At 43.0% G+C, this 26,907-nt stretch overlaps 1 protein-coding gene across 6 annotated transcripts in view; it reads right to left on the bottom strand.

Moving 5' to 3' along the window:
* Positions 1-26,907, bottom strand: part of RELCH (RAB11 binding and LisH domain, coiled-coil and HEAT repeat containing) — a 112,497-nt gene that overhangs the window by 30,184 nt on the left and 55,406 nt on the right. For 5 of the 6 annotated variants that reach the window (XM_032788252.2, XM_032788247.2, XM_032788248.2 and 2 more), the window contains 10 exons: positions 24,674-24,745; positions 19,902-20,042; positions 18,895-19,059; positions 18,297-18,444; positions 10,740-10,896; positions 10,056-10,179; positions 9,791-9,839; positions 8,779-8,858; positions 3,894-4,000; positions 3,226-3,325 (listed from right to left, as the gene is read on the bottom strand). In XM_032788252.2, coding sequence (XP_032644143.1) covers positions 3,226-3,325; positions 3,894-4,000; positions 8,779-8,858; positions 9,791-9,839; positions 10,056-10,179; positions 10,740-10,896; positions 18,297-18,444; positions 18,895-19,059; positions 19,902-20,042; positions 24,674-24,745 — 1,143 coding nt within the window. The remainder of the gene's footprint in view (positions 1-3,225; positions 3,326-3,893; positions 4,001-8,778; positions 8,859-9,790; positions 9,840-10,055; positions 10,180-10,739; positions 10,897-18,296; positions 18,445-18,894; positions 19,060-19,901; positions 20,043-24,673; positions 24,746-26,907) is intronic. The other variant, XM_032788250.2, reaches the window with a different exon arrangement.

The raw sequence follows: 26,907 nt of genomic DNA, 5'->3' as shown, positions 1-26,907 counted from the left end.
TGCCACCCCACTCAGTACAATACATTTACACCAAATGAAACAGCAGAGATTGCAGGGGTATAATTGAGGACAAAATATGACCCCAAAGAAAAATATTTCATATACTACTTGCCTTTTACTAAAAGGGGTTAGCGAGGGAAAAGTATTAATAAAAGCATTATATTGGCTGGAGATGAGCTATTTATATTAAAACTTGCCTATGATTTAATTAAATTCTTTGCTACTCAGAGTAGATTTAGGCTCTGATTCTGCACCTGGATCGAAGTGTGAAGATCCCTGCATTCATGTGGAGAGCCACATATACTGCAGTGACACAAAGTAAAGTACCAGAGTCTCATGCATAAGGAATGAGTGCGATTATAAGAGAGATAAATACACTTTTCAGGTGTACAAAGCACAAAAGTCCTTGTACTTTCAGCAACCGAGAAAAGATATATTGGGACATCCTATTGTATTTCTCTACTTCTGATATTTTTAGATTTGATGGCTAAGGAGATAGTAAACAAATTCAGGAAAACTTAGAGGTTCTATAGAATCTATAAATTTGCACAGTAGGAAAACAGATGTGGAGAGCTCACAAGAGTTACTCTATATCTTCATGCGACAAATATAAAACTATAAAGCAATGTATTATGAATACTATTGACGATGCGTATTTTCTTCTCTCAATAGCAGGCAATGACAGAAATTGGCTTGCAATACAATTCTGAAGCATTAGAGCAGAGGTCGGCAACATATGGCAAGCGAGCCGTTTTTTAATGGCACGCGACTGCCTGCTGGGACTCTGCATGCCATTAAAAATCCTGCTGACGCGGCAAGCTGCAGAGTCCACACTCCCCAGCCACAGCGTCCGTCCGAGCGCAGCAAGCCACCGGCCCCTCCTTTGCATTCCCCTGGAGCCCTGCTGCCGCGCGGGGGCAGCGTTTGTGTCTGTAGGGAGGGAGATGCTCCCTGCTTATCCGGAGCCCTGCTGCCATGCACACAGCACTCTGAGGGGCGGGCCGGGGCTGGGCTGTGTGTGCGTGTGGAGGCAGGACCCTGGATGAGCGGGGAGTCTCATGGTAAGGGGTCCGGGGCTGGGGGTTGGGTAAGGGGTGGGCGTGGTCAAGGGACAGGCAGCAGGGTGGGTTGGATGGGTGGGTGGGATCCCGAGGGGGGGGCGGAGTCTCTGGAGGGGGCAGTCAGGGAGCAGGGGGGGCTGGATGGGGCATGGCAGTCCTGGGGTCTGTTAGGGTGGGCTGGTGGAAGGGGTCAAGGCAAGTCAGCGGGACAGGGAGGAGCGTTGGGGGCAGTCAGGGTGGGGGGAGGTCTCTGGAGGGCTGTGGTCAGGAGACAAGAAGCTGGCGGAGGTTTGGATGCAAGTGGGATTTCTGGGGAGGCTTTGTCAGGAAGCAGGGTGTGGAGAGCCGGGTTGGGCAAGCAGGGAGTGGGGTGGGGTTGTATGGGTCGAGAGTTCGAGGGGGTCCTGTCGGGGCGGGGATCAGTTTGGATGGGAACATGAGAGTCAGGGGTTCTGTCGGTGCGGGGGTGTGGGTTAGAGTTGGGGCAGTCAGGGGACAGGTGAGAGTAGGGTCCTAGGGACAGCAATCAGGGACAAGGGACAGGCGAGGCTAGATAGAGGCTGGGGTTCCCAGGAAGGGGGAGTGGGGAACATAGGAAGTGGGGCGGGAGGGGTGGGGTTCTGGGGGGCAGCCTCTGCCTGAGAACCTGACCACCCCCCACCACACACCCCCAGTCTCTGCCCTGAGCCTTGACCTGCCCCCCCATGCACATACCCAGTCTCTGCCGAGCCCTGCACCCCCCCAAGGCCCTGCCCTGAGCCCTGTACAGACCAGCCCTCTGTTGACTCCTTCACCCCCACCCATGACCCCAGCCCCGGGGAAGGAGAGGGGGGGGGACCTCTGGCACCCCCACACCCCAGCCCCCTACCCTGACACCGCACCCCCATATCCATGCACCCTGCACACCCCCACTCGAGCACCAAACGGGAGCTTCCGTGCACCCGCCACTCACAATTCCACCTGCACCCCCAACCCAATGGGAGCTGCCAGGTATGCCCCCACACCCAAACCTCCTGCCCCAAACCCTTGAGACCCCTCCCCATTTTTCGCTCTGCCAGACCTGCACCCTAGTCCTGGGCTCATCCACTCCCACCCTCAGTTCAGTGCAAGAGAGAGGATGACCATGGCCCAGAACCAGGAAGACAGGTAAGTAACCACTGTATGTAGGCAGGGCTGGGATCCCGACCGGCAGCAGGCTGAGTGGGTCCAGCAGCCAGGATCCGGCTGGTAGGAGCCAGCAGATGGAACCCTGAGGAGCAGAGGGGGGGGGGGGGGGGGGGGGGGGGGGGGCTGAGCCACTCAGCCACTGCTGGTCTGGGGTCCTGCTGCGCCCCACTCAGCCCACTGTCAGCCTAGGTGTACAGAACCCCAGACCAGCAGCGGGCTGAGCAGGACGGTGGCGTAAGATCAACATTTTAATTTAATTTTAAATGAAGCTTCTAAAACATTTTGAAAACCTTGTTTATTTTACAACACAACAATAGTTTAGTTACATAATATATAGACTTGTAGAGAGAGACCTTCTAAAAAATATTAAAATGTATTACCGCTACGCGAAACCTTAAATTAGAGTGAATAAATGAAGACTCGGCACACCACTTCTGAAAGGTTGCCGACCCCTGCATTAGAGTATAGGAATAAGGATATGAATACAGTTAACCTGTGAATTATGCCAGCAATGAAATAAGTGTGTTTGAGGTGCAAAAAGAAAAATGGATCAAAAAAGTTCAAGATGTGCATGCAAAGCTTACATACAGACTTATGCAAGCACATTTCCTAATTTAACAAGGTATATAAAACTGGTTTGAACACAGTTCAGTACTGAAATGATTTCTCATATCCAATCAACATTTTTCAGCATGCAAAGATCAAATGTAATATTTAAGTCAGCAGCAGAACAAAGATGAACACACAAATTACTATAAAAATGTCTTGCGAGCAGTTGATAAAGCACCAATGTTGTTTAATTAACTTGAATATGCAACAGATGCAGAACCAAAACTGTCCAACACAATAACTTGCTGCTCCATCACACAGTACACAACCTATTCAGAGATTTTTATATGCAGAACACAATACATACATTCAGATACTGAGATGAATATATATTTTAAATACACTGCAATTTCAGGCTCCATGTAACAGAGTTTTGATACTCACTTACCTCAAACATTCTAGCAGCTGTGCATCGAACAAGAGCTGAAGTATGAACAACTCCATACCACAGTACAGTTAACAGCAGTTCATGGTATGCTGGGTTTGCACTAAAAGAAAACAAAAGTCAAGCTAACACTGTGTGTAGAGTTGGTATGATTACAAACTACAAAGGCAGTCCTCAATGGCATGTAGAAATGTGCACTTTTAAACACTTAAACTTCAAAAACATTCATTTGTGCAAGTCTTTTTTAAAAATCAGCTTTACTGATGGTGGTGGGAAAATGGGTTGGATCATGCAATTGATCCTTTGAAAATAGATGACAGGAAAGTCACTTTTTGTTCTGAATGATTTACATTGACAAAAAATGTATGAGAGAGAAAGTGGGCTAGGTAATATCTTATTGGACCAACGTCCATCTGTGAGGCAGACAAGCTTTCAAGCTACACAAGGCACAAACAAAACATTTATTGCAATGTTCAAATATAGAATGCATTCTGGCTTAATCATACAGTGGATACTGGATTTACCACTTTTTAACTTAATCAAGTAAAGCTGATTTATATATGTAATTCATCTGACCTTTTGTTGCAATTATACTTATAACTGAAAGTACATTATGAAAATTTTTGTAAATATTAAACCATTTAAAATTAATTCCATCTTATGTACTTTACCCCAGTTCCACAAAAGAAGCCTTCAGACTATCAAGAGGAGCATGTGATAGTGAAAGCATAGTCATTACATCTTCTAAGAATCCAATTAACAGTTTGCGGTCTTCTTCCTAAAAGAAAGTATGCAACATTCATTTTAGTTTTATAAGTTATGCTATGACTTAAAGATTTAAGTAAGTTTAAAGGCAAAGGCATCACAGAATGGATAAAGGAAAATAATTTTAACTGACATGTCTAACCTTCAAAAATTTAATTATACAACCTAATATTCATATCTAAGATAAAACCAATGACATTTTAACAAAATAAACACAATTAAACAGTTTAAAGAATACTATCAAGGTGTTTTTCATAGTTTCTGAAATATTTCTTATTGTCCATGTACGCTTATCCCTTTAAAAGTATATGTAATTCATGTTTTTCTTTCAGAATGTGTGCTAGTGCATGCATACACACTTGTATGTTGTTCCAGGATTGATCAGTACTATTATGGACCATTTAGCATATTAAGGACATGACAAAAGCATGCCTTAAATAGCAATGGGTAGAATATAAGAGGTTTGGAGAGTTCAGATAAACAATAAGCAGATTAAGGGTGCATTAAGAGTGCCCTCTTTCTAGGGCTTGGACAGTTGCCATTGCTCTACTCTCTGACTGGATGGTTTGCATTTCATCATCTGGCATATTTGTCAATTGCATTTGCCCTACATTTCTTTTAAATTGCTTGGTGGATACTAATTATAGCAACCCATACTCCTAACCAAGGTAACATTAACTTTTAATTTTATGAAGTGTCTTTGAGAATTCCAGGCTGAACGAAGACTGAAGAGACTTGTTGTTTTTGGTTATGTAATACACGACTATATATTTCCAATGGAATAAATTCTAAATTAAGATGTAAAATGAGGAATGCAAAATGTTAACCTTTTTTTTAACTGGGAAGTGGGGAACTAGAGAGGCATGTCAAAATGTTAAATGGCTTTCTTTACACCACTTCTTAAAAAAAATTAGAGGAGGAGTCAATCTTAAAGCTGTTCAATAAAATCTAAAATGTTTCACATCTTCCATGTACAAAGTTTTACTAATTTTGCAGACCACAGATTCATTTTTAATTTAAAACAGTTTCTACTAAGACTTGAGGTATTCTTAAATTGTCTTTTCATTAAAAAAGCAAAATAAATATGCTCTGGGGTAAGCAGTTGTAAGTGCTCTAACTACATATCAGGGATGTCTGACTGTCTGGCAATAAACCTGTACCACTCAGTGTACAATTTCATTATTACACTTACACACATACACACACCCATACCCATTAGTAAGGTTGAAAAACCAAGCTCTGAAAAGTGGAAAAACCAGAATTAAGCTTGCTTAATTTGGTCCCCATATGCATTCTGGTATAGTGTGTCAGAGACTATATTTTTGCCACAGGAACCTGGTCTTATGCAGTGCACAGAATGAATGCTGATCAGTTAATGAGACGCTATTCAATATTTCATTTTCTTCTCACTAGGTTATGTATGGCCCCAAGCCTTACGTACTGTACATTATTTAAACCTTGCTCTGAAGACAGAATTATTAATTTGCTCATGGACTTTTCTATGGTGCTCATCCCTGTAGTACCTGAGCGCTTCATAAATATGTCTTCCCAATACCCTTGTGGGGAGCTGATGAATAGAGATTAAAGTCAAAAGGTGCCACTAATTTTGGTGCCCAATTGAAACACCTAGGACCTGATTTTTCAGCATACTTGGCATTTACCTCATATATTCAAAGTAGAGGTTCCACTGACTTTAGTAGCAGCAGCCAATGCTCAGTGCTTCTGCAAATCAGAGCCCTTCCCCCAGTCTCAAAACAGCCATCCAGAAATTGAGAAACAAAATTAGTGGCCATCTGTGAAGAGTTTGGTTTAAAAGAATTGCCTACCATCACTAAAAGCAAAGAAGCTTCTACTAAGCATGTGCAAACTGAGATGTTTCAAAGGATTATACCCGCTAAATTTTTTCAGGAAGGGCAAAAGGCACATCCTTAACGAAGGCTACCACGCTGCCAAATTTCAAGTCCTTGCTTCAAAGCCAGGGGTGCTAGAGCTTTTCAAATAAAATATCACCAGATTTTTTTATTTTTTTTTAAACATGGGCAAAACAACGTCTTTTTCCCTACTTTCATTCTTGGAAATGTCTGAATTGTTTTGAGTGAAATTTAAAAGAAAAAAGTCTGAGGCAGATATTCAAAATGAGAAATAAGCCCAAATAGTTAAAAGTTGGCAGTTATAAGCAACTGAAAACAGAGTCTTATAATGAGAAATGTTGGGCAACTTTAACAACAGATGGTGTTACTAGCTCTACCTATATAAGATTTCTGAAGACCATGGCTTCCTTAAATATTTGGAACTGCCCAAAGTTTTACCAGCAGCAACAAACCATACTAAACCAACTAAATAATTCTCTGAAGTACTTGGATAATAAAAATCTGCTAATTTAAATCAGTTTGCTGACATTTTTGCATTTAAACTTGATAGACAGTAAACCTGTTTAGATTAAAGATGGTGCTACATAACATTAAAGTTAAGCATCCTCCTAATAAATGTACTTTTGCCTTGTGATCCCATGTTCTGATGTCCAAGAGTCACTTTATTCATCTTAACACTGTAAAGGACATTGTCATACGCTGTAAAGATTTTACATTTGGAATTAACTATTTTTTCTTAAAATGGGAGAACTCAGTGAAAAATGAGAGACCATGTATAGCGAGGGGGCCCCCCTCCCCCACGCTCCTGAAGGGAATAGGCCAGGAAACCTGCAGCCCCGGGCGGAGGCCCGGCCGCCTATCTCCGCCCCCCGGAAGTCAAGGGGCGGGACCAGAAGTTCAAGGCCTCCTCTGCCTGTCCCCACCCCCAGGAAGTCAAGGGGTGGGACAGGAAGTATAAAAGCCCGGCCCCAGCCCTCAGTTAGGAGGAGGCTGCCAGAGAAGGCAGACGCTGAGACCCGAGCTCCTGCTGGGCCCGGCTTACCCTGCGCCTGGTATCCGGAGGGGTACTGGCCTGACCTTCCCTGGGGCCAGTACCCAGAGCAGCCGGAGGAGCCCTCTGATGCTCGGCCTGGGGAGGACTGGACCGGACAGCCCGAACCCCGGTACCATGAGGACTGGACCGAACCTCCCGCCGCCGAGCCTGCTGAGGAACCCATGGTTTGGGACCCCCCGGACGACGCCGGTGAAGGGCAGGTACCCAGTGAGGGGGAGGTTGGAAGTGGCCCGGGGGCAGCCGACTCCCGTCTGGCTGCCTACTCGCCTGAGCCAATGTCAGTGTGTTTCGGTCAGGATCCCCCACTGACCATCAGCGGCGTTGACCGCTGCTAGGGCCCCGGGCTGGAACGCAGTGGAGTGGGAGGGCCTGCGTTCCCCCTACCACCCCTTCACGGGTGGCAGACTCCCCCCTCCCTTTGCCTAAGGAGACCATTTACTGTGGTTGCCTTACCTGCTGAGCCCCTGCTGAGGGGCCTGAGCTCAGACTGTGTGTTGCCCCGCCCTGCCCAAGGGCCTGGGCTCAATTGTATACTGTGGCCTGGTTTGCTCAGCCCAACCGGAAGGTCAGAGCGTGGTAAGCCGGCGCAGCTCCCCTCCCCTCCCTGAAGGAGGTTTGAGCCCCGGTCACGCTCTGTTACACCAAGTCATCCAATAATCAATAAATAGAAAATAGTCCCACAATAATGGAAAAAAATGCACAAGTCATGATAAATCAAGGATGCTGCTGGAACAGATCTCATTCACTGAGTTGCCAATTTGTGTAAAACTTAGAAAAACCCCTACTGTGGTCTTTAAAGGTGATTTGTATAGGATAAGAAAATGTGCCCTCTTTGGTTTCCTTATTATGTATAAAGTCTGGAAGGGTTCTTTCTCTGAAGAACTTCTGTACCTGATTTTAACCTTAAGAGCATCAAATATGGTCCTCGCAGTTTTGCTAGAGTACATTTTATGGATGACCCATATACGTATTAGAGCAGTTCATAGCCCTTAGAATGAAGGGATGTAATCCTTAACAAGAGATCTTTCTGCTCAGATATTTTAGTTAAATAGAGGTCAACAAAATACCTAGAAGAATTCTAGTTTATCTGAAGAAAAAAAAAGTCACATCATCTCATTCAAATGTTACTTCCTCCCACGATATTGGTCATAAACCGAGACATCCAAGCTACTTCTACACTACGAAAATGTAAAATCCCCCTATCTACAGCTTTAGCCACTGGTTTAGCTGACTTAATATTTGTACTGGTGGGACCTTGCATGTGGAAAAAAACCTCCCTCAACTGGGCCTGTTTTTACAACTGTTTTGACTGAACCGGATTTCAAAATTGACTGAAGGACTGTATACAAAGTCTGTTTGGGAGTCTTGTGTATGCTAGCGCTCTCAATCAATGCTAACATCCTTTCATCTGAAACTGCTATAACATAGACTGGAATTTATTTTGGGCAAATTTTCCCTGTGGAGACATGGCCACAGTCACCCTAAAGTTTTCAAAGATAGAAAAAACCCAAATTTCCAAGGTTAAAAGAAAAAAATCCTCCTTATTTTGAAAAAACCTTTTCAATTCTTTTATACATGATAAAGTAGCTGAAAAAAAGCTATAAGAAATCAAAATTTCTTCTTTATTTACCAACACCAAACAAAAATACCACAGTTACCCAATAATTAATCAACCTTTATTCAGATGCTACTACGAATTACCGGGCTTTTGCTGTTCATATCAGAAATCCTCTAAGATATTTATCATGATAATCAGTCCATCCTTTTTTACAGTCTGAAGTTTTATTTACATACAGTAATTTATTCAAAGGGCTGTAGAGTGAGTTCTACATTTTAATACTAAATTAAAAAAAAAATCACTCTTACCTGAATATAGCATGTAAGGACACCTGTTGCATAGATGGGTACTGTGGCTTTTGTTAGTACCCCATTCCCTGCTGTGGAATCTAAAAGTCATTGATATAATGTGTCAGAAAAATTTAAAACAGAATTCCTTATCTTGCAATTAATTACTTTTGGGCAATATTCACCTTTAAGGCATGTTCACCTTTAAGAGTGATTCATTAAGTTTACATGTTCAGCATTTTGACAGCATACAAAGAGGACTACATTTGAGATCTATGTTTAAGCAACATTCTAGGCTTGACAGAAGAAACATACTGGAGAAATACAGTTGCTTCTGTAAACAATTACTACACTAGGGAATTTATTGAAAATTCTTCCCCTTGCTCATGTCAGCTCAGCGTTAGCGTAGATGGCTCTTTGGTCCAGCAGGCATTTTCAGCAATGGACCAATTAAATAAGGCACATCTAATCAAAATGGTGTTGAAAACAGCTGCTAGAGTCCATGATCCATCTACACTAGGTAACTCAATGTTATCAAGCATGGTGCAGCTGAACTGGTGGTAGTAACTGTGGGAAGGTTTGGCATGTAGCTCAGCAGCAGCATTAACAATTTATTTTAAGGTGCACAAGAGTGCTCAAACAGGTCAAAATACATTAGACAGTTCTGGCTGCAGACTCACGCTAAGATATTAAAAAATGGATGCATAAAATTATCCTTAAATCCTTATTTAGTCACCTAAGGAAGTGACCTGATTTTCAAACGCATTGAGCAATCAGTTTCCTTTGGCCTTTCAGTTGAAATAGACAGTATTATACAAATATTTATTTTCATTTTAAAAACATAATTAAGGCAGCCATGTCAATTTAAAATGAATTTTACTTTCAAAGTAACTTCTGCTTACAGACTTTTTTTTTTTATTAATGTTAATCACTTTTACAGACCGATTCCAGAGACAAGTAATTTACAATTTTTCCTCAGTTCATGCTGAGGTTGATTTTTATTCATGGTAATAAAAATGAATGTGCTACTCACCGATGTTTTCCTCAGACAGTCTTAAGATTTCTTGGAATTGCGGTTTTACCTACAGAATAGATGGGTACCCAATTTAAGCAAATCTGTAACAAGTTTCAGTTTATTTATAAAAGAGGTAAAGAGCAGAGAAACAAAAATTTTGGAAACAGTGACAGAATACTTTTAACTCATATCTCATGTATGCACATGATGTAAATATGATGCTGCATTATTAATTATTTCTATATTTAATTCATCTAAGCTAGATGCAGAAGAATTCTATTACCTTAGTGTTTGTGAAAATTTTCCCAAATGTCCTGCAAAGCCGCCAGAAAAACCTGGAGAATTCATGGACGCAGGCAGTTGAGGCAACATTGATTTTGCCAACTATTTCTATAAGCTGTGGTAACCTAAAAGAAGAAGTAGCAGCATATTAAAAGTTACTCTGCACATTTCCTTCTCTGTGATTTCACTTCACCCTACAAACTGACTGCACTTTGTATATCACTGATCTTCTTGATCATTGCCAATTTTAATCCCAGCAATACAATAACATTAACAGTTGAGACAATCCCTGCTAGAATTCCCTTTGTTTGGGATAGTAGTATATTATCTCCCAGGAGCATTTGGCATTTGAGTTTCAAAATACCCTTTTTACTGTGGAATACCATATTCTGCAAGTGTCTTAAAATGCAAGAAGCCTCACTCCCTTACATAATGATGTATTTCTAGATCAGCACAAAGAGGAAATCAACTTTTTGGTACAAATACTATTTATGAACACATTAAAGGCTATATTTTTTCCAGAACGAATCAAAGAATGGATTTCTAGAGTTTTTAGGTATGCAAAGTAAACAAAAATGTCAGTTAAATATTAAGATAATGAAAAGAACCTGAATTTTTTACCAATAACTGTTTAGAAGGCATGAAAGTTTTGTATTAGGAGTGCAGGAAAAATAGGTACACTCACAGTTGATTGACAACCCATAGCAAAGTCTCCCAGCCTGTGGTACCCTCAAGTTCCAGTTGGTAATCATAAAGCTGCAGCAGCACTGCTAGCTGTTCACGGCTTCCAATGATAGTAGCCACATCCTGAAGAGGTGAGACAGGCCGAGGGAATCTAGTCACTGTAACAGCAGAAGACAAAACCATGTGTTAAAAAAGAGCAAAAGATAACCTTGACGTGATGTCAATAATTAAAAATAGTAATTATTAATTTGAACTTCTACAGCATGTTCCATCTAAGGCTAAGTGCTTTATAGAAATAAATAGGTCAAGTCTAAGTCTTACAGGTAGGTGGGGATTTTACAGATGGAGAAACAGAGGTAGAAAGAGAGACTAAAAAATTCTCCAAAGATCTCACAGCAAGTCTGTGGAGAAGCAAGGAATAGAAAACTGGGTCTTCTGATTCCCTGTACCATGCTTTAAATCACAAGACTATTCCCTTCTTTCCATATTAAACTGAAGGGAATTCTATGTTTTTGATCACTAAACTTCTTCTGATGTTAAAATTCATCAATTTACAAAACATAGGAGGGCTAAAAGAATTCTGGAGGTACGCCTATGAACCTAAGACAATATTTTTAACATAATGGTTATGGATTATATTAACTTAATTTTGTTTTTATACTCTCAAATCCTTATAAAAACATGTATATAACGCTACTTTGCAAAAAAGTTCAACTACAAGGACATGATGTCCCCCTATTGCTGAATTCACTCAAAAAGAACACACTTGTGATTCCATCAGAAGTTACTAGATCAATGGAAATTGCATACATGAGATTTTTCCTTTATGCATGCAGTGTTGTTGCAGCCATGTTGGTCCCAGGATATTAGAGAGGAAGTGGATGAGGTATTATCTCTTATTGGCCCATTGGATCTCCTAACTTCTATTGGTGAGAAAGAAGCTTTTGAGTTCACCTACCTTGTGTGTCTAATTTTCCCTTTATGTAAAGGAGAATTGTCACTCTAGCTAAATTCTGATATTTTGTAGTATTCTAGGCTTAGCCAGGAGTGACTTAGGGTATGTCTACACTACAGGATTACTCCAGTTTTACAGAATTCAATTTTTGGCAACAGATTGTATAAAGTCGAGTGCATGCAGCCACACTAAGCATATTAATTTGGCGGTGTGCGTCCATAGTATCAAGGCTAGTGTCGACTTCTGGAGTGTTGCACTGGGGGTAGCTATCCCATAGTTTTCGCAGTCTCCCCTGCCCATTGGAATTCTGGGTTGAGATCCCAATGCCCGATGAGGCAAAAAACATTGCCGCAGGTGGTTCTGGGTATATGTCATCAGGACCCCCCTCTCCCTCTCCCTCCCTCCCTCCCTCCCTCCGTGAAAGCAATGGCAGACAACCGTTTTGTGCCTTTTTTCCTGGGTTACCTGTGCAGACGCCATACCATGGCAAGCATGGAGCCTGCATAGCTGACTGTCACCGTAAGTCTCCTGGGTGCTGGCAGACGTGGGACTGCATTGCTACACAGCAGCAGCTCATTGCCTTTTGGCAGCAGATGATGACTTTCAGGCCTAATGCATCGTCATCATACAGAGATGGGAGTGACTCAGTCACGTCATTTCCCATCTTCTGCTAAGCCCCCAGGAGATGACGATGGCTAGCAGTCATACTGCACTGTCTGCTGTCAGCCTACGATGTAAAAGATAGATCGAGTGGATCAAAACAAGAAATAGACCAGATTTGTTTTATATTCATTTGCCCCTCCCATCCCTCCATGAAATCAACAGCCTGCTAAACCCAGGCTTTTGAGTTCAATCCTTGAGGGGGCCATTCTTTGTGACAGTTGTTTTTATTTCTCCTTGATGCAAAGCCTCTGCCTTTGTGGATTTTAATTCCCTGTAAGCCATGTTGTCAGTCACCCCTCCCTCCGTCAGAGCAACGCAGACAATCATTTTGTGCCTTTTTTCAGTGCAGATGCCATACCACGGGAAGCATGGAGCCTGCTCAGCTCAACGCAGCAGTCATGAACATTGTAAACACCTCATGCATTATTGTGCAGTTTATGCTGAACCAGAACCTGCAAAAACCAGGCTAGGCGGCAGCGACAAGAGCGATGAGGACATGTACACAGAATTCTCTCAAACCGCAGGCCCCGGCGCTTTGGAGATCATGGTGTTAATGGGGCAGGTTCATGCCGTGGAACACCGATTCTGGGCCCTGAAAACAAGCACAGACTGGTGGGACCACACAGTGTTGCAGGTGTGGGATGATTCCCAGTGGCTGCAAAACTTTCGCATGCGTAAGGGCACTTTCATGGAACTTTGTGACTTGCTTTCCCTTGCCCTGAAACACCAGAATACCGAGATGAGAGCAGCCCTCACAGTTGAGAAGTGAGTGGCGATAGCCCTGTGGAAGCTTGCAATGCCAGACAGTTACCGGTCAGTCGGGAATCAATTTGGAGTGGGAAAATCTACTGTGGGGGCTGCTGTGATGCAAGTAACCAAAGCAATCACTAAGCTGCTGCTACCAAAGGTAGTGACTCTGGGAAATGTGCAGGCCATAGTGGATGGCTTTGCTGCAATGGGATTCCCTAACTGTGGTGGGGCAATAGATGGAACCCATAGCCCTATCTTGGCACTGGAGCACCAGGGGAGCCAGTACATAAACTGCAAGGGGTACTTTTTAATGATGCTTCAAGCACTGGTGGATCACAAGGGACGTTTCAGCAACATCAATGTGGGATGGCCGGGAAGGGTTCATGACGCTCGCATCTTCAGGAACACTACTCTGTTTAAATGGCTGCAGCAAGGGATTTACTTCCCAGATCAGAAAATAACTGTTGGATGTTGACATGCCTATAGTTATCCTTGGGGACCCAGCCTACCCTTTAATGCCATGGCTCATGAAGCCGTACGCAGGCAACCTGGACAGGAGCTGTTCAACTATAGGCTGAGCAAGTGCAGAATGGTGGTAAAATGTACATTTGGATGTTTAAAGGGTCGCTGGAGCACTTTACTGACTCGCTTAGACCTCAGCCAAACCAATATTCCCATTGTTATTGCTGCTTGCTGTGTGCTCCACAATCTCTGAGAGAGTAAGGGGGAGACGTTTATGGCGGGGTGGGAGGCTGAGGCAAATTGCCTGGCCGCCGATTATGCGCAGCCAGACACCAGGGCGATTAGAAGAGCACACCAGGAAGCAGTGTGCATCAGAGAAGCCTTGAAAACCAGTTTCATGACTGGCCAGGCTACGGTGTGAGAGTTCTGTTTGTTTCTCCTTGATGAAAACCTGCCCCCTCGATTGACTCATTCCCTGTAAGCCACTCACCCTCCCCACTTCGATCACAGCTTGCTTGCAAAGGAAATAAAGTCACTATTGTTTAAAAACCATGTATTCTTTATTAATTGATTATAAAAATAGGGAGAGAACTGACAAGGTAGCCCGGGTGGGGTGTGGCAGGACGGGAGGAAAAGGCCACCTCAGAACTTGTTGAATGACAGCCTTGTGTTGCTTGTGCTGTCCACCCAGGTGGAGTGGCAGGGTGCATGGAGCCTCCCTCCCTGCGTTCTTGGGCATCTAGGGAGGAGGCTATGGAACTTGGGGAGGGGGGATGGCGATTAAACAGGGGCTGCAGTGGCACTCTGTGATCCAGCTGCCGTTCCTGAAGCTCCACCAGACACTGGAACATGTCCGTTTGATCCTGCAGTAGCATCCTGCCTCCTCTGATCTTCCTGCCACCACCTCTCATCTCGATTCTCCCTCCTGTCCTCACGTTCATCCGTCCTGTCCTCACGTTCATTGGCTGCTTTCCTGCACTGTGATACTATGTCCTTCCACTCATTCAGATGAGCTCTTTCATTGCAGGTTGACTCCATGATCTCATAGAACATTTCATCGTGCGTGCTTTTTTTCATCGCCTTATCTGAGATAGCCTTTGGGACAGAGGAAGGAGGCTTGAAAAATTTGCAGCTGCAGGAGGGGAAAAAGGGAGAGAAGTATTTAAAAATATACATTTTACAAAACAATGGGTATACTCTTTCATGGTGACAACACTATTCACATTACATAGCATACGTGATTTCAGTACAAGGTCGCATTTTGCATCTTAATATTGAGTGTCTGTGGCTTTGGTGTATAGATGCAGGGCCAGGCAACAAAATTCGGCCTGCATGTGACTATAGGCTCCCGGCTTCTGCAACCTTCATAAAAGCAGTGCCCTCTTTTCCCATACCAAGCAAAGCCCATTGAGTGCTGCCATTTTCATGTTAACGTGCAGCAGCAGAAACCAAACTAGTCCCCCCACCCCCATTCAAGTCTCTGGGATGATCACTTTACCTCTCCTCCCCACCACGTGGCTGGTATCAGAGAAGATCCCTGCTAGCCAAATGCGAACAGCTCAGTGCCAGTGGCCCCCCTCCCCTGCCACCGCTTGGCTAACTGTGGGGAGGATTTCTTTTCAGCCACAGGCAAACAGCCCAGTAGGAACGGCCACCTCTGAATGTCTCCTTAATTAAATTCCCGTATTTCAATCATGTTACCATGAATGATATCAGTCTCCTGAGGATAACACAGAGAGATGAAGATGCTGCTTGACTGCCAGCAAACAATGGGACCACACGCTGCCAGGCTTTGTCATGCAATGATATCAGATTACTTGTTACTAGCATGGCATGGTAAAGTGTCCTATCACGGAGGATTTCCGCTCAATCCTCAGACACGTTAACAGACTTTTTCAGTAGCTGTACTGGCCATGAATGCACCTCAAGTCCTCAGGGCAAATCAATCATTAAAAAACGCTTGCTTTTAAACGATGTTTTATATTTACAAAAGGTACACTCACCAGAGGTCCGTTCCATGGCTTCATGGTCTGGGATACCGCCTTGGGAGGGTTGGGACACTACTTGAGTCAGGCTGAGAAAAAGATCCTGGCTGTTGGGGAGAATGGTGTGCTGTGTGCTCTCCGCAAGCTCGTTGTCCTCCTCCTCTTCCTCATCTTCCCAGCCTGCAAAATCCTCAGGCATGGCTGAGTGTACCTCCTCCTCGGAATCCACGGTCAGGGGTGGAGTAGTGSTGTTGGCCCTCCCTAGAATTGCATGCAGCTCAGCATAGAAGCGGCATGTCTGTGGCTCTGCCCTGGAGCGTCCGTTTGCTTCTTYGATTTTCTGGTACACTTGTCTGAGCTCCTTAACTTTCACACGGCACTGTAGTGAGTTCCTATTGTGGTCTCTCTCTCTCCATCATGCTCTTGGAGATTTTTTCAAGTGTTTTGGCATTCATCTTTTGGAATGTAGTTCTGCTAGCACGGAATCATTTCCCCATACAGCTATCAGATCCAGTACCTCCCGAATGGTCTATGCTGGAGCTCTTTTTCGATTCTTGGACTGCATGGTCACCTGTGCTGATCAGCTCTCCATGCTGGGCAAACAGGAAATGAAATTCAAAAGTTCACAGGGCTTTTCCTGTCTACCTGGCCAGTGACTCTGAGTTCAGATTGCTGTCCAGAGCAGTCACAATGGTGCACTGTGGGATAGCTCCTGGAGACCAATTCCGTCGAATTGCTTTCACACTAACCCTAATTTGAACTGGCAATGTCGATTTCAGCGCTACTCCTCTTGTCGGGGAGGAGTACAGAGCTCAATTTTAAGAGCCCTTTATGTCGATGTAAATGGTTTCCTTGTGTGGATGGGTGCAGGGTTAATTAGATTGAACGCTGCTAAATTCGACCTAAACTCGCAGTATAGACCAGGCCTTAGGGTAAGTGTTCATCTGAGTCACTGGTGGCAGTAAGGAAGTTTAAAATTTAAAATTCAGATGTACATATTTCAGTTAACTTAGAATTTTTAATATCTAAAATATTCACACATCCTTTGCGAGTACACACGGCACATTACTGTTTGTGTAGGGTAACAATCCAAGCATTATGTACAGCATCCCCAAGTTTCCTATAGAGCCAGTATTGCCAGTACAGCCTAAAAAGATTAATATAATGTAAAAATATTTTACAGCCTCAGAGGGCTGATTACAGTGCATCTACAGTCCAGTTTATTCAGTGCCTGTCTTGACACTGTGTAGGTATGCAATAGGTGGAGAAGGTCCTGCACTATTATCCTCTACTACTATTTCAGTGTGAAAAATTTACCACTTACATTATTGTGCCTCATGGCTCAGAGAAACCAATGAAACAAAAGAAGACTTTAAAGCAGTTAAGATGTATTTCCCTATTACTGGCTATTAGAAGTGTGCTATTCTTCAGAGCCATCACGAGGAAGCAACCATAAAATACTTGCCTGGGCTTGTTAAACCTTTTAGGTTTAAAAATTGCCTACTTTAAACAGGCATGAAATGCAGACAGCTTTTGATTACACTATGTAATTGGTTTACACAGGTGAGAGGAGAAAAAAGTATTAGTTTGGGATAAGCGAAGGAAAGCCATATAATGAAACTAGCAGTTAAAAATCATCCGTAGAGCACGGTGGGTGCATACTATGTCCTGATCCCCCACTTGTGATTGGGGTGGCTTTGCAGTGCCCCACCCCATTTTGTGCTTCACAGGGATCCTCAAATGAACTCTACTCAGTCTACAGGAACACTTCCCACCAGGCCTCAACCCCACTCCAGTGTCTCACTCCCCATACTTGGAGTGGGGGATTCCCAGCCCTCTGCTCCTTATCTGGGTCATAGTTCGTTATCTCTGCAGAAGCCCATCTTGCTCCCTGCAGCTATTTCCTCAAGCCAGCCATAGATTCTCAGGCTTCTGCTTCTTTAGCATCCTCCAGGTTTCCTGCCTCTGGCAGTCTGATACTCTCAACCACACCCGTTCCCTGCAGCTTCCTGCTGCCTTTTAAGTTAGAATCACCTAACTGACATGAGATGCATCTTGTAATCAGGGCTGGCTTAGCCCTAAACTGTACAACTCAACAGCAAGCGCCTCCTACCCCCATTACAATCTCCCTGAAATATTTTGTTATCAGACAAATGGCTACCCTTTTGGACTCTTTTTACTGACAATCTCTATAGTTCATTAAAATTTTCCTGTTTCTTTGAACATACTATCTTACTGCTGCTACTAGATCTGAACTCTAAAGTAAAATAAAAAGATGTAGTTTCACCAAAAAAAGAGAGAGAGAGATGAACAAAGAGAAAAAGGCCATGACAAAGCTTCACAAGCTAGTAGTACTGGGAGGAAATAAGTCTCTCAATTGGCTTGGTTACATTAAGGGAAATTCAGACAACCCCAGAGATGTACTACTAAAATAGATTTGCAGTGACACTACATGAAAAAGCTGGAGATTAAAAAAAGGTTCCTAGGTTTGGAAACCTAAACCACAATACTAAACATATAGCGAGGTTATATAAAGCTACAAACTTTACATTACAATTTCCACAGTTTATGTCTACATAAAAACCCTACAGACATACATTTCAAGTAAAATAGTTTCACCTGACCCTCTAGGAGTTTCTAGCTTTTTTTCTACGTATTTAATATTGATTGATGTTAGATTTATCAGTTTAACCTTTGCTTGGATTTTAGAGAAAGTTTTCGTGGTATTTAATGAATTAGGTACCTTCTATCGGTGGCACTTCACCTTGGAGCTTAGCTTTGCTTGTGAAAGGTGCATTCTGTAGTACCAGTGAAAACAGTGAAGGAATCAAGGATTGCAAGGCAGAAAGATACATGTGTAGCTTATGTTCATCCAGCCCATGTTCTCCTTCCTGAAAGATAAGTATAAGGTCTTTTAAGGGTTTTCATATTTTTTGTTGGTTTAATGCTGGACATGAATTCACAAATCCATCCATTAGTAGAGAATTCAAAAATACATGATCTCCACTTTTGAGATAAGAATGAGGCCTATCTTGCTATTTATTTCTTGACAATGTTTTCATTTTATTTTAGTACTATCCACTTTGATTACTTCAGTCCATTTAAATGTTTGTTTCCCACCATTTCTGTTAAATTTAGGCATGTTGATTGCAAGGCCTGAAACACAATCTAATTATCTTTTCTTAAAACCAAAAGCTATGAAATCCCAACATAAAAATCTGCTGAAGAATTCTCCCCACAACCGCTGTACGAACTGGTATTTTTTTAAAGTGATATGAAAATTAAGCGTGCATATCAGATAGAAAGAAATCTAATTAGAGCTGTATAAACTGAACACCTACCCGGAGTAACTTTCCAATCTTATTAAGCAGTGTAGGTATAAGATGCGACTGTAAATTTCCCAGTTCTGTAGTCCAGGCAGCATAGGCGGGTAAAAATACCTGATGTGTTGCACTAACTACTCGTTCTGAGGGATCTCCCAAAGCTGAAAGCAGCAGTTCAAAACCCTGGCAGAACACAGTAAAACACATATGAGGAATGTTGTGTATATATCATTTTTCCAAATGTAGATTACAAATAGAATATATCTAAAGCAGTGAGGAAATGTGCATTTATAAGAGTTACATTACCATCTGTTATTTTACAGTTATTAAACTGATAGAAAAAGTACTTGTCACTGTAGTATATGGATGACCTACAAAATTGATACATATCAGTGATCCTCAAACAAGTAATTTTCTTCCCTCCTTTAGTTTACTCTTTCAAAAAAAAAATAGTGAGTACAAGCTAAATTCCCAAACACTAGCCGGGGTAAAGTCAGCTAGTTGAAAAGACATGCGCATAAGAAGATGGATACGAACAGACTTTAAACATCTGCTTAAAAAAATACAACTGGAAAACATTCTATTCTGAAAATATTCTGCTGCTATTATATAATATAAATACTACACTATATATCTTCTGTACATGCTACGCTATATATTTTCTGTATTTCATTTCGAAACTTCGCTAGGTAAATTATGCCACAAGAAGAGATTATATCGGCAAGTGATTAAAAAGTTGTATTAGAACCTCAACATATAATGCTTAGGCACTCTCCCCACAGGCTTATGCAGATAAGTATTGGGGACTTCGACGTGAAAAACAGAAGGACAAGTTGAAGAAAGTACCTATATGAAGCTCATCCCTGAGATACTACAGATAGCTGGAAATGTAACTTCCTCCTTTTTTGGTCACAGTGACTAATTGTGAGCAATTTACATGAAAAATACTACATTCAAAAGTGTCTGAAGCATAGATACATCGTAACAGGTATTATATACATATGGACTTTAGCCCTGAATGATACCTGTTGGTATTTGTCTGGATCATCTATGTATCCCATGATGATACCCAGGCTTTTGATCACAGCTTCTCGTACCAGATCTGCCTTATCTTCCATTAGCATCTGTTGCAGCATGGAAAGCACCAATGAACTACGAATCTCTTTCTAAATATAAAGAGAAAGATATATCTGTTAAATATGTAAATTGAGTAAATAGTCTGCACCTATATAGTAACTTCCAAACAATGAAATTTATTCTCACAATATGCTTGTTATTAAGCATTATAGTCATTTTTATGGGTAAGGATGCTGCATAGAGATAGAGCACCAGCAATTTCCACAAGTCCCATTATAAAGTCTACTGTGAATCTAACCATAGAACCCAAGTCCTCTAACTGCCCACTAGAATTATATTGTGAAGACATGGAAAGCATGTAATAACTTCTTGCTGACTTTTGACAACAAATCTAGAAATAATATAAATCATATCCTAGAATGCGATACAACTTTACTAAATGTTGTTAACTCTTAGCCTTTAGCATATTGGTCTGATTATAGCAATTTGGGCTACAAAAAAGTTCAGCATCTACATTGTGCTATAACATGGTTTATCCAAGCAGTTGGATGTCAGATTAAAAAACCCTTAGATTTTAACCTAAAACATTGGTCAACCTTAAAAAAGTATTTGCCAGCAATCAACATGCAGTAGCATCTGAGACAGAATAGTTCTTCTCTTCACATCAAATAAGAACACTTACTTTCTTGATATTTCTACAACAATCATTATGGTATTTGAGCCACTTACAAAAAATAAGTTACAGTTGTAAGACTGATATCACTACTCCTCTAATGGTGGAATTCTTTTTTCAGAATCAATTGATATAGGTCTTGATTCAGAAGAGTCTATATTCAGGAAAGCACTTAAACATTTGCTTATGTCCCGCTGAAAGTAAATCAGAGAGATGGGTTTTGCATTCTGTCCTGAAGACAGTGAGAATTTTGGTTATTTTAATCTATTTGTCAGGGTAGGTATGGAGAGGGAGGTAAAATGGATTGCGTACCCTGAACTCATAACCTCCAGCACCATTTGCCTGATGTGATTCTCCCACATGTGGACAGAAAATAGAAGAAAGTGTTTACAAATGGCAGAACGTACACAGAATGGTGTACATGCAGCTCAGTTTTGTGGTGTTCCGGGCCCATGACCAGCACATCAAAACTGATGCTAAAGTGATAAGTGCTTAGTAGCAGACACAGAAGAAGCAGGTGATCTCTTTCTCTGGAACCTTGATTTCTTCCTGGGTACTCATAACATCTCTGGAATTCTGAGAATGAAGTGAGATGGGATCTCTATTGTTTGGGATCCGCTAACTGTTTGTAGGTGTGTAAATCCAACGAATGGATCAAGTGGTAGTGTTGACTGTTACAGGTCTCATTGGATTCAATGCTCTGCCGCAGTGGTTCTCAAATTTCTTTTTTGCGGACCACTTGAAAATTGCTGAGAGTCTCGGTGGACCACTTATTGATCTTTCCAAATTCTGTTTGTACTGTTCGCTATTGTAAAGTGCTTTGGATAAAAGCGCTATATAAAAAAGTAATAAATGTTTCTTTGTTCTATAAAAAAAAAAGCACACAACTCATATTTTAATATCAGTAGTCTTACCTTTCTAATGCAATGGATGTGCTCTTTCTCCCCTGATGTGAGGGCCCCCAATCTGGGGCTGGGAAGGAGTGGGGTCTCTCCCTCTCTCTCCCGCTGTGGCAGCCCCCAAGCTGGGGCTAGGGAGGAGGGTCATCTTTCCTGGGCAGCCGCAGTCCTGGAGCTGGGGAAAGTTGCCTCTTTCTCTGGCCGCCGCAGCCCCGCACATCCAAAATTCTCCCCAACCCCCTATTCTCATCCCACTGCCCCCTCCCACCTATCCCCTAGTCCCCCCAAGGCCACCATCACACCTTACATGTGCATCTTCTCCAGGGTCCAGGCACCTGAATAGTGGAGCCATGGCAGGAGAGAGAGGGAGAGACTGAACCTTAGAGGGAACTATCCGCAGACCACCTGAATGGAGCTTGCGGACCACTGGTGATCCAAGGACCACAGTTTGAGAACTGCTGTTCTAGCTAACAGGTGAACCTTGTTAATTAGAGCTTGAAATTGCTCATGCTAATCAGCCAGCAGATGATCAATAAAGGTGGTGAATTTGGCATAATTTGAATGACTGTACTTAGTAATCAGAGCATGATAGTTGGTGATCCTAAACTGAAGAGTCCCACATGAGTATGTTTTTCTGTCGAATAGATAAGACATTTTTGGTCTTTATTATATGGTATGGCCTTTCCGTGGTGTTGTCTACCATGCCTATTCAGTGCCTACTTAACCACAAAGTTCAGTGTCAGATGGGTGAACAAAAAATTGAGTCTTTAGCCAGAGCATAACATTTTCTATTAGCTCATTCGCATACTGGTGATATTGTCACAGAGGTCTGCCAGATGGATTTGGCAGGATCCGACAGGGCCTCATTAATAGGCAGGGCAACTTGGGTAAAGGAGTCAGTTGAAGAATATTAAGGAACTTATGCTGTGATTCCCAGACCTCTTCCAAAAGAGTATCTGTAGAGTGGTTCATTAACTCCTGGTAGTGTCTGAAGTCATCAGCCATAGATGGGTAGGGGAGGAATAACCACATAATCTTGGGAAGATGAAGAAATATTTGAGGACTGGCCTCTTTATCTACCCTGGCCTCCAGCTCCTCAAAGGACTCTTGTGCCTGAGGTAGTGGAGGAGGGACACTGGGGGTAGGGGAGCATCTCCCCCCATTGTGCCCATAAGAAAGACTAGTGGCAAGAGAAAACTGCTGTTAATATGCAGTCCAAGGATCACAGTATCGGCACTGAGGAGTCCAAAAGGCATCAGGTGGCATCACTGGTTTCAAACCAAGCCGTGGGAACACAGGTCTGTCTTTGATGTAACTTCTTACTCTTTTCAGAAGTGTCAGGAAGGAGTTCCCTTATCTGAAGAGTAGGGGAATCTTGGACTGAGACATCTGAATTGGAGGATAAATCCTCCTCATTATGGTAGGGAGCCCCAGCACTTATTGAAGGTGTTGGAGAATCAAGCAGCAGTGGGGAAAGGTCTACCTTGGAGACTATGGCTAACTCGGTACCGACAATATGTTGTAACCCATTAACAAGGGAGATTCCAATTCCTCCAAAATAAACAAACCCTAGAGAATCTGAACTCCTGTGGTACCAGGTGGGCTTGGAGAATGGGGCCCTGTTCCACTATCAGTATCGAGGGTATAAATTGATCTGGAAAGCCTTCTAGCCAAATTAGTTGATACTGATGAGGATGCCTAGAGAGGCACTGAGACTGTATGAGAAGGGTAGTATCTTCCTGGTACCAATGCAGTTTTAGAGGGTCAATTTTGATACAGACAGACAATACTGAAGGAGTTGTGGGCACTGTTTTCTTAGAACTGGAATGCTTAGATTCTACTCTTGTTGCAGTGTTCTGCTTCTGTGATGTCAAAGGTTTTGGTACTGAGGCATGCTTGTTGCCCTTATTCTCAGAGGACCCTGAAGCTCAAGACATGACGTTGGTACCAACAGCATCTGGTGCCTCGGCTGTACCCAGAGTGGGCAAGAGGTCTCTGTGGCAGTCTTACTTCGCAGGGACCAAGGTAGGTTCTCTTTTTCTCTTGGCTCCTCTTTCTATGGGTATTCATGGATTTACCTCAGGTAGACCTAAGTGAACGTACTGAAGTTGAGGGGACATTGTGTTCACTCAGAGACTGATGCCCAAGGGGGCGGTGAAGTGTCTTCTGGTCTGGATCTAAGGCCAGCTGGAGGAAACGTTCCATCATTAAGAGTCTCGATTTTAATGACTGATTCTACCTTTCCCTGCCTTTAAAAGTGGAGCAAATGGAGCACTTTTGTGGGATAAGACTTTCTCAAACAGCAGATACAATGGGAATGCATGTCACTGACCCAGATGACCTCCCAGCAAGAGACATGCCATTTGAAGCTCAGAGAGCCTGGCATACACCAGGACAATGGTTATCTAGATAGGATACGGTCCCCTGAAAAAGGGGAATGGGAACAAAAGAAACTCCCCCTAAACCACTTCAGAAAATAATAAAGATAGATAACTAGACAAAGTTGTCAGCTTTGAACAGTAAGGCACACTAACACTGTCTCAGGCCAAGGCAGCTGAGAAGGAAATATGGGTGATTTGCCCATGCAGCCCTATAGAGCCTCAGAGGAGGGCACAAGGAAGCGCAGGGCTCACGCATGGGCCAAATGGGCTCTGCCACCAAAAATCTCCAATTAAAGGTGCAAGTGATGTGAGCACACCTGACATGGAGCACCTATAGTGGAGCACTTCTATACTCAAAGAAGAATACATGTTACCACCAATATCTATGCATCTACACACATCATCCCTCAAGATATCTTTCCCCTTTGAATATGAAAGTGGTAAGTGATAGGTAACAGTCAAAGTCACTTGTTCAGGGGTGGCCAAACTGTGGCTCGTGGAGCACCCCCTACTTTCCATTCTCTGCCTATCAGACTGGAGGGAGGGGAAATTGGGACTCCTACCCTGCAGCGGGGTGGTGGGTCTAGGGGCTTCTGTCCCGGGGGGAGAAGAGTCTCGGGGTTCAGCAGGAGTGGGACTGAAGCCACAAGCCCTGGCAAGTTTGCCCCATTTCTCAAAACTTCTGAAGATTGTTTGTTAGAAAGTAAGAGGAAAATATATAGCAGGGGTGGCCAAACAAAGTATTAGCAGTAAATACAAATACTTACAGGAAGATAAGGTGCTAGAGCTCCACAGGACTCTGCCACTAGTAATCGTCTCTCTGGGTATTTGTGATTGATCTGGTGAAGAGAAATAGAATGTTTACTTATTCTATAACAACTATGGTTCTTCAAGATGTCAGTGTGGATCCCCCACTATAAGCACACATGAGCCTCAGGCACGCAATATCAGATGTTTTTGAATAGCAGTGTCCAATGGGGCCGGGGAATGAAGAATATCAGCAGTATCAGCCAAACAATGATTGTAGTACCTCTCTCTCAAACCTGATAGTTGATTTAGCAGATAAGTCCAAGGCTTAGTGTTTGATACGGGTCAACAGATTACTCCACACCATCACCTTACAGATTTCTGAAGCAGGTGGAGAATCTTGCTTGCATTCTGGTGCAGTGGGCCTGGAAGTTTGTTGGGAAAAGTACACCAGTCAGCTGGTAACAAAAAAAATAGATAGATTTATTTATTTTTTGGTGAAGAGATAGGCACTCTAAAGATCAAGCTACCTAAGGCTTGAAAGAGACACAGTAACAATATGAATGGGTTAGTTCTGTTGATCCTGGCTTGTGTCAGCATGCCCAGGACACCAAAGAGCTTGTGAGACTTTTCTTGCATGAATGTAGTCTTAATGTCCAGCGTCTAGGCAATTTCAGACAGGAGGTCCTGGAAGTCTTTGAAGTCCACTGCTGCTGCTGGTGCTACTACTGCATCCAGTGAAGAGGATTTGCTGGGAGAAAATGACGAGTGTCACTGTCCCTCTATCATCTTCTGTTCCCATGGATCTGGATCCATGTCCGGTTTTGGCATGTGGTGCCACCAGAGTGCGTGATCTCTTCCTTTTCCCAGAAATGGGAGCGGCTAATCTGCTCTGACACATGGGTGGATAGTCTCCAGTAAAACCACTGGGGTCTATGCAGCATGCTATAAGTGTATTGGCATAGTGAGACTGGTTAGCCATGTACTACTCCTGCACAGGTACTCTGAATGGGACTCCTTGATACCCTTCTTTGCATCATTCTCTGATGACAAGGCAGAATGATTTTGCTTGATGTTGGAGACAAGGAATTAGTTAGCAATGGCAAAGAGTAGTATCTCTTCTTTAAAAGGTAGCATACCAGGAACATCTCTGGAGACTATACGGACACCTCCTTTGCATATCCCTTGTTAAGCTCAGTCATGGGAATCAATACCAGGATTGGTATTGGGTGTCTCACCCTAACTGACTGCCTGGGGCTTTGCCCTTGTTGGAGTGATGTCTTGTGTTCTCCTTCTGGGATTTCCCTTTGGTCTTGGAGTCATTTAGCTTGGTCTGACTGAGTTGGTGTCCCATTTAGGAGTGGGTGTAGGTATCAAGTTTAACGACTGAGGTGCTTGTTTTGAGGAAGTTAGTATAGGAGCTAGAGTAGCCTGCACTAGGACAGTCAACACCGAGGCAGTCTCTGCCAACTCTGCCAGTGCCCTCTTGAACTTCTTTTCCACTGCCTGAATCCACACCATGATGTGCACTCCAGGAAGCGCTAGCCAATGGTGGTTTATCTGGCCTTGCTCTGGTCGTAACTGTCACTCCAAAGTGACCTGCATGGACATTTTCAAACAGATGTAGCTTGAGCAGAGAGTCACTGGACTTGCAGGTCCTTCAAAGAAGAACTTACATATAGAGCACACGTCCAAGATGCTACTCTCTCTTAGCCAGGAGAGTCACTAGCTTTGACATCTTTGATTAGGATCAGTCTGTTGCAGGATGGACGGGATTTGAAACCTGAGGTTTCATGTATTTTGCCATGAGAGATGGTGCTTGGCACAAAGTGCCTCACGCTGCTGTACAGGAAGATGTACAGCTGAACCAGACTGAAACTAAGATTTTGTCATCCAATAGACTGGAAAAGAATTAGTTCAAGAGTCTCTGAAGAGAGTCAGAGGGTCAGGCAGTTGCTGGATTCCATCTTCCTGCCATGGTGGTAAGAGGGAACTGAGCGATTCCATCTTTTATGCCTTCATGCAGGAGCACAAGGAATCACAGGGTGTATGTGCGGTCCTCAGACACTGCTATTCAAAAAATTAGAACTTGGATTTACAAGGCACACATCTGCACTTACAGTGAGACCTACCCCAACATACCTGAACAACAATACCATTAAAAGCTTTTTTGCCCAGCTTCATATCTACTTTAATTCTAAAATTGTTCTGTTCCAATCCTATAGTGTTAGGCTCTTACAAATGAGAGATTTTT

Source organism: Chelonoidis abingdonii, chromosome 2, assembly GCF_003597395.2.
Source record: "Chelonoidis abingdonii isolate Lonesome George chromosome 2, CheloAbing_2.0, whole genome shotgun sequence".
Taxonomy (NCBI): Eukaryota; Metazoa; Chordata; order Testudines; family Testudinidae; genus Chelonoidis; species Chelonoidis abingdonii.
Note: the sequence above shows the minus strand (reverse complement) of the source record. Positions and strands in the feature narration are given on the sequence as shown.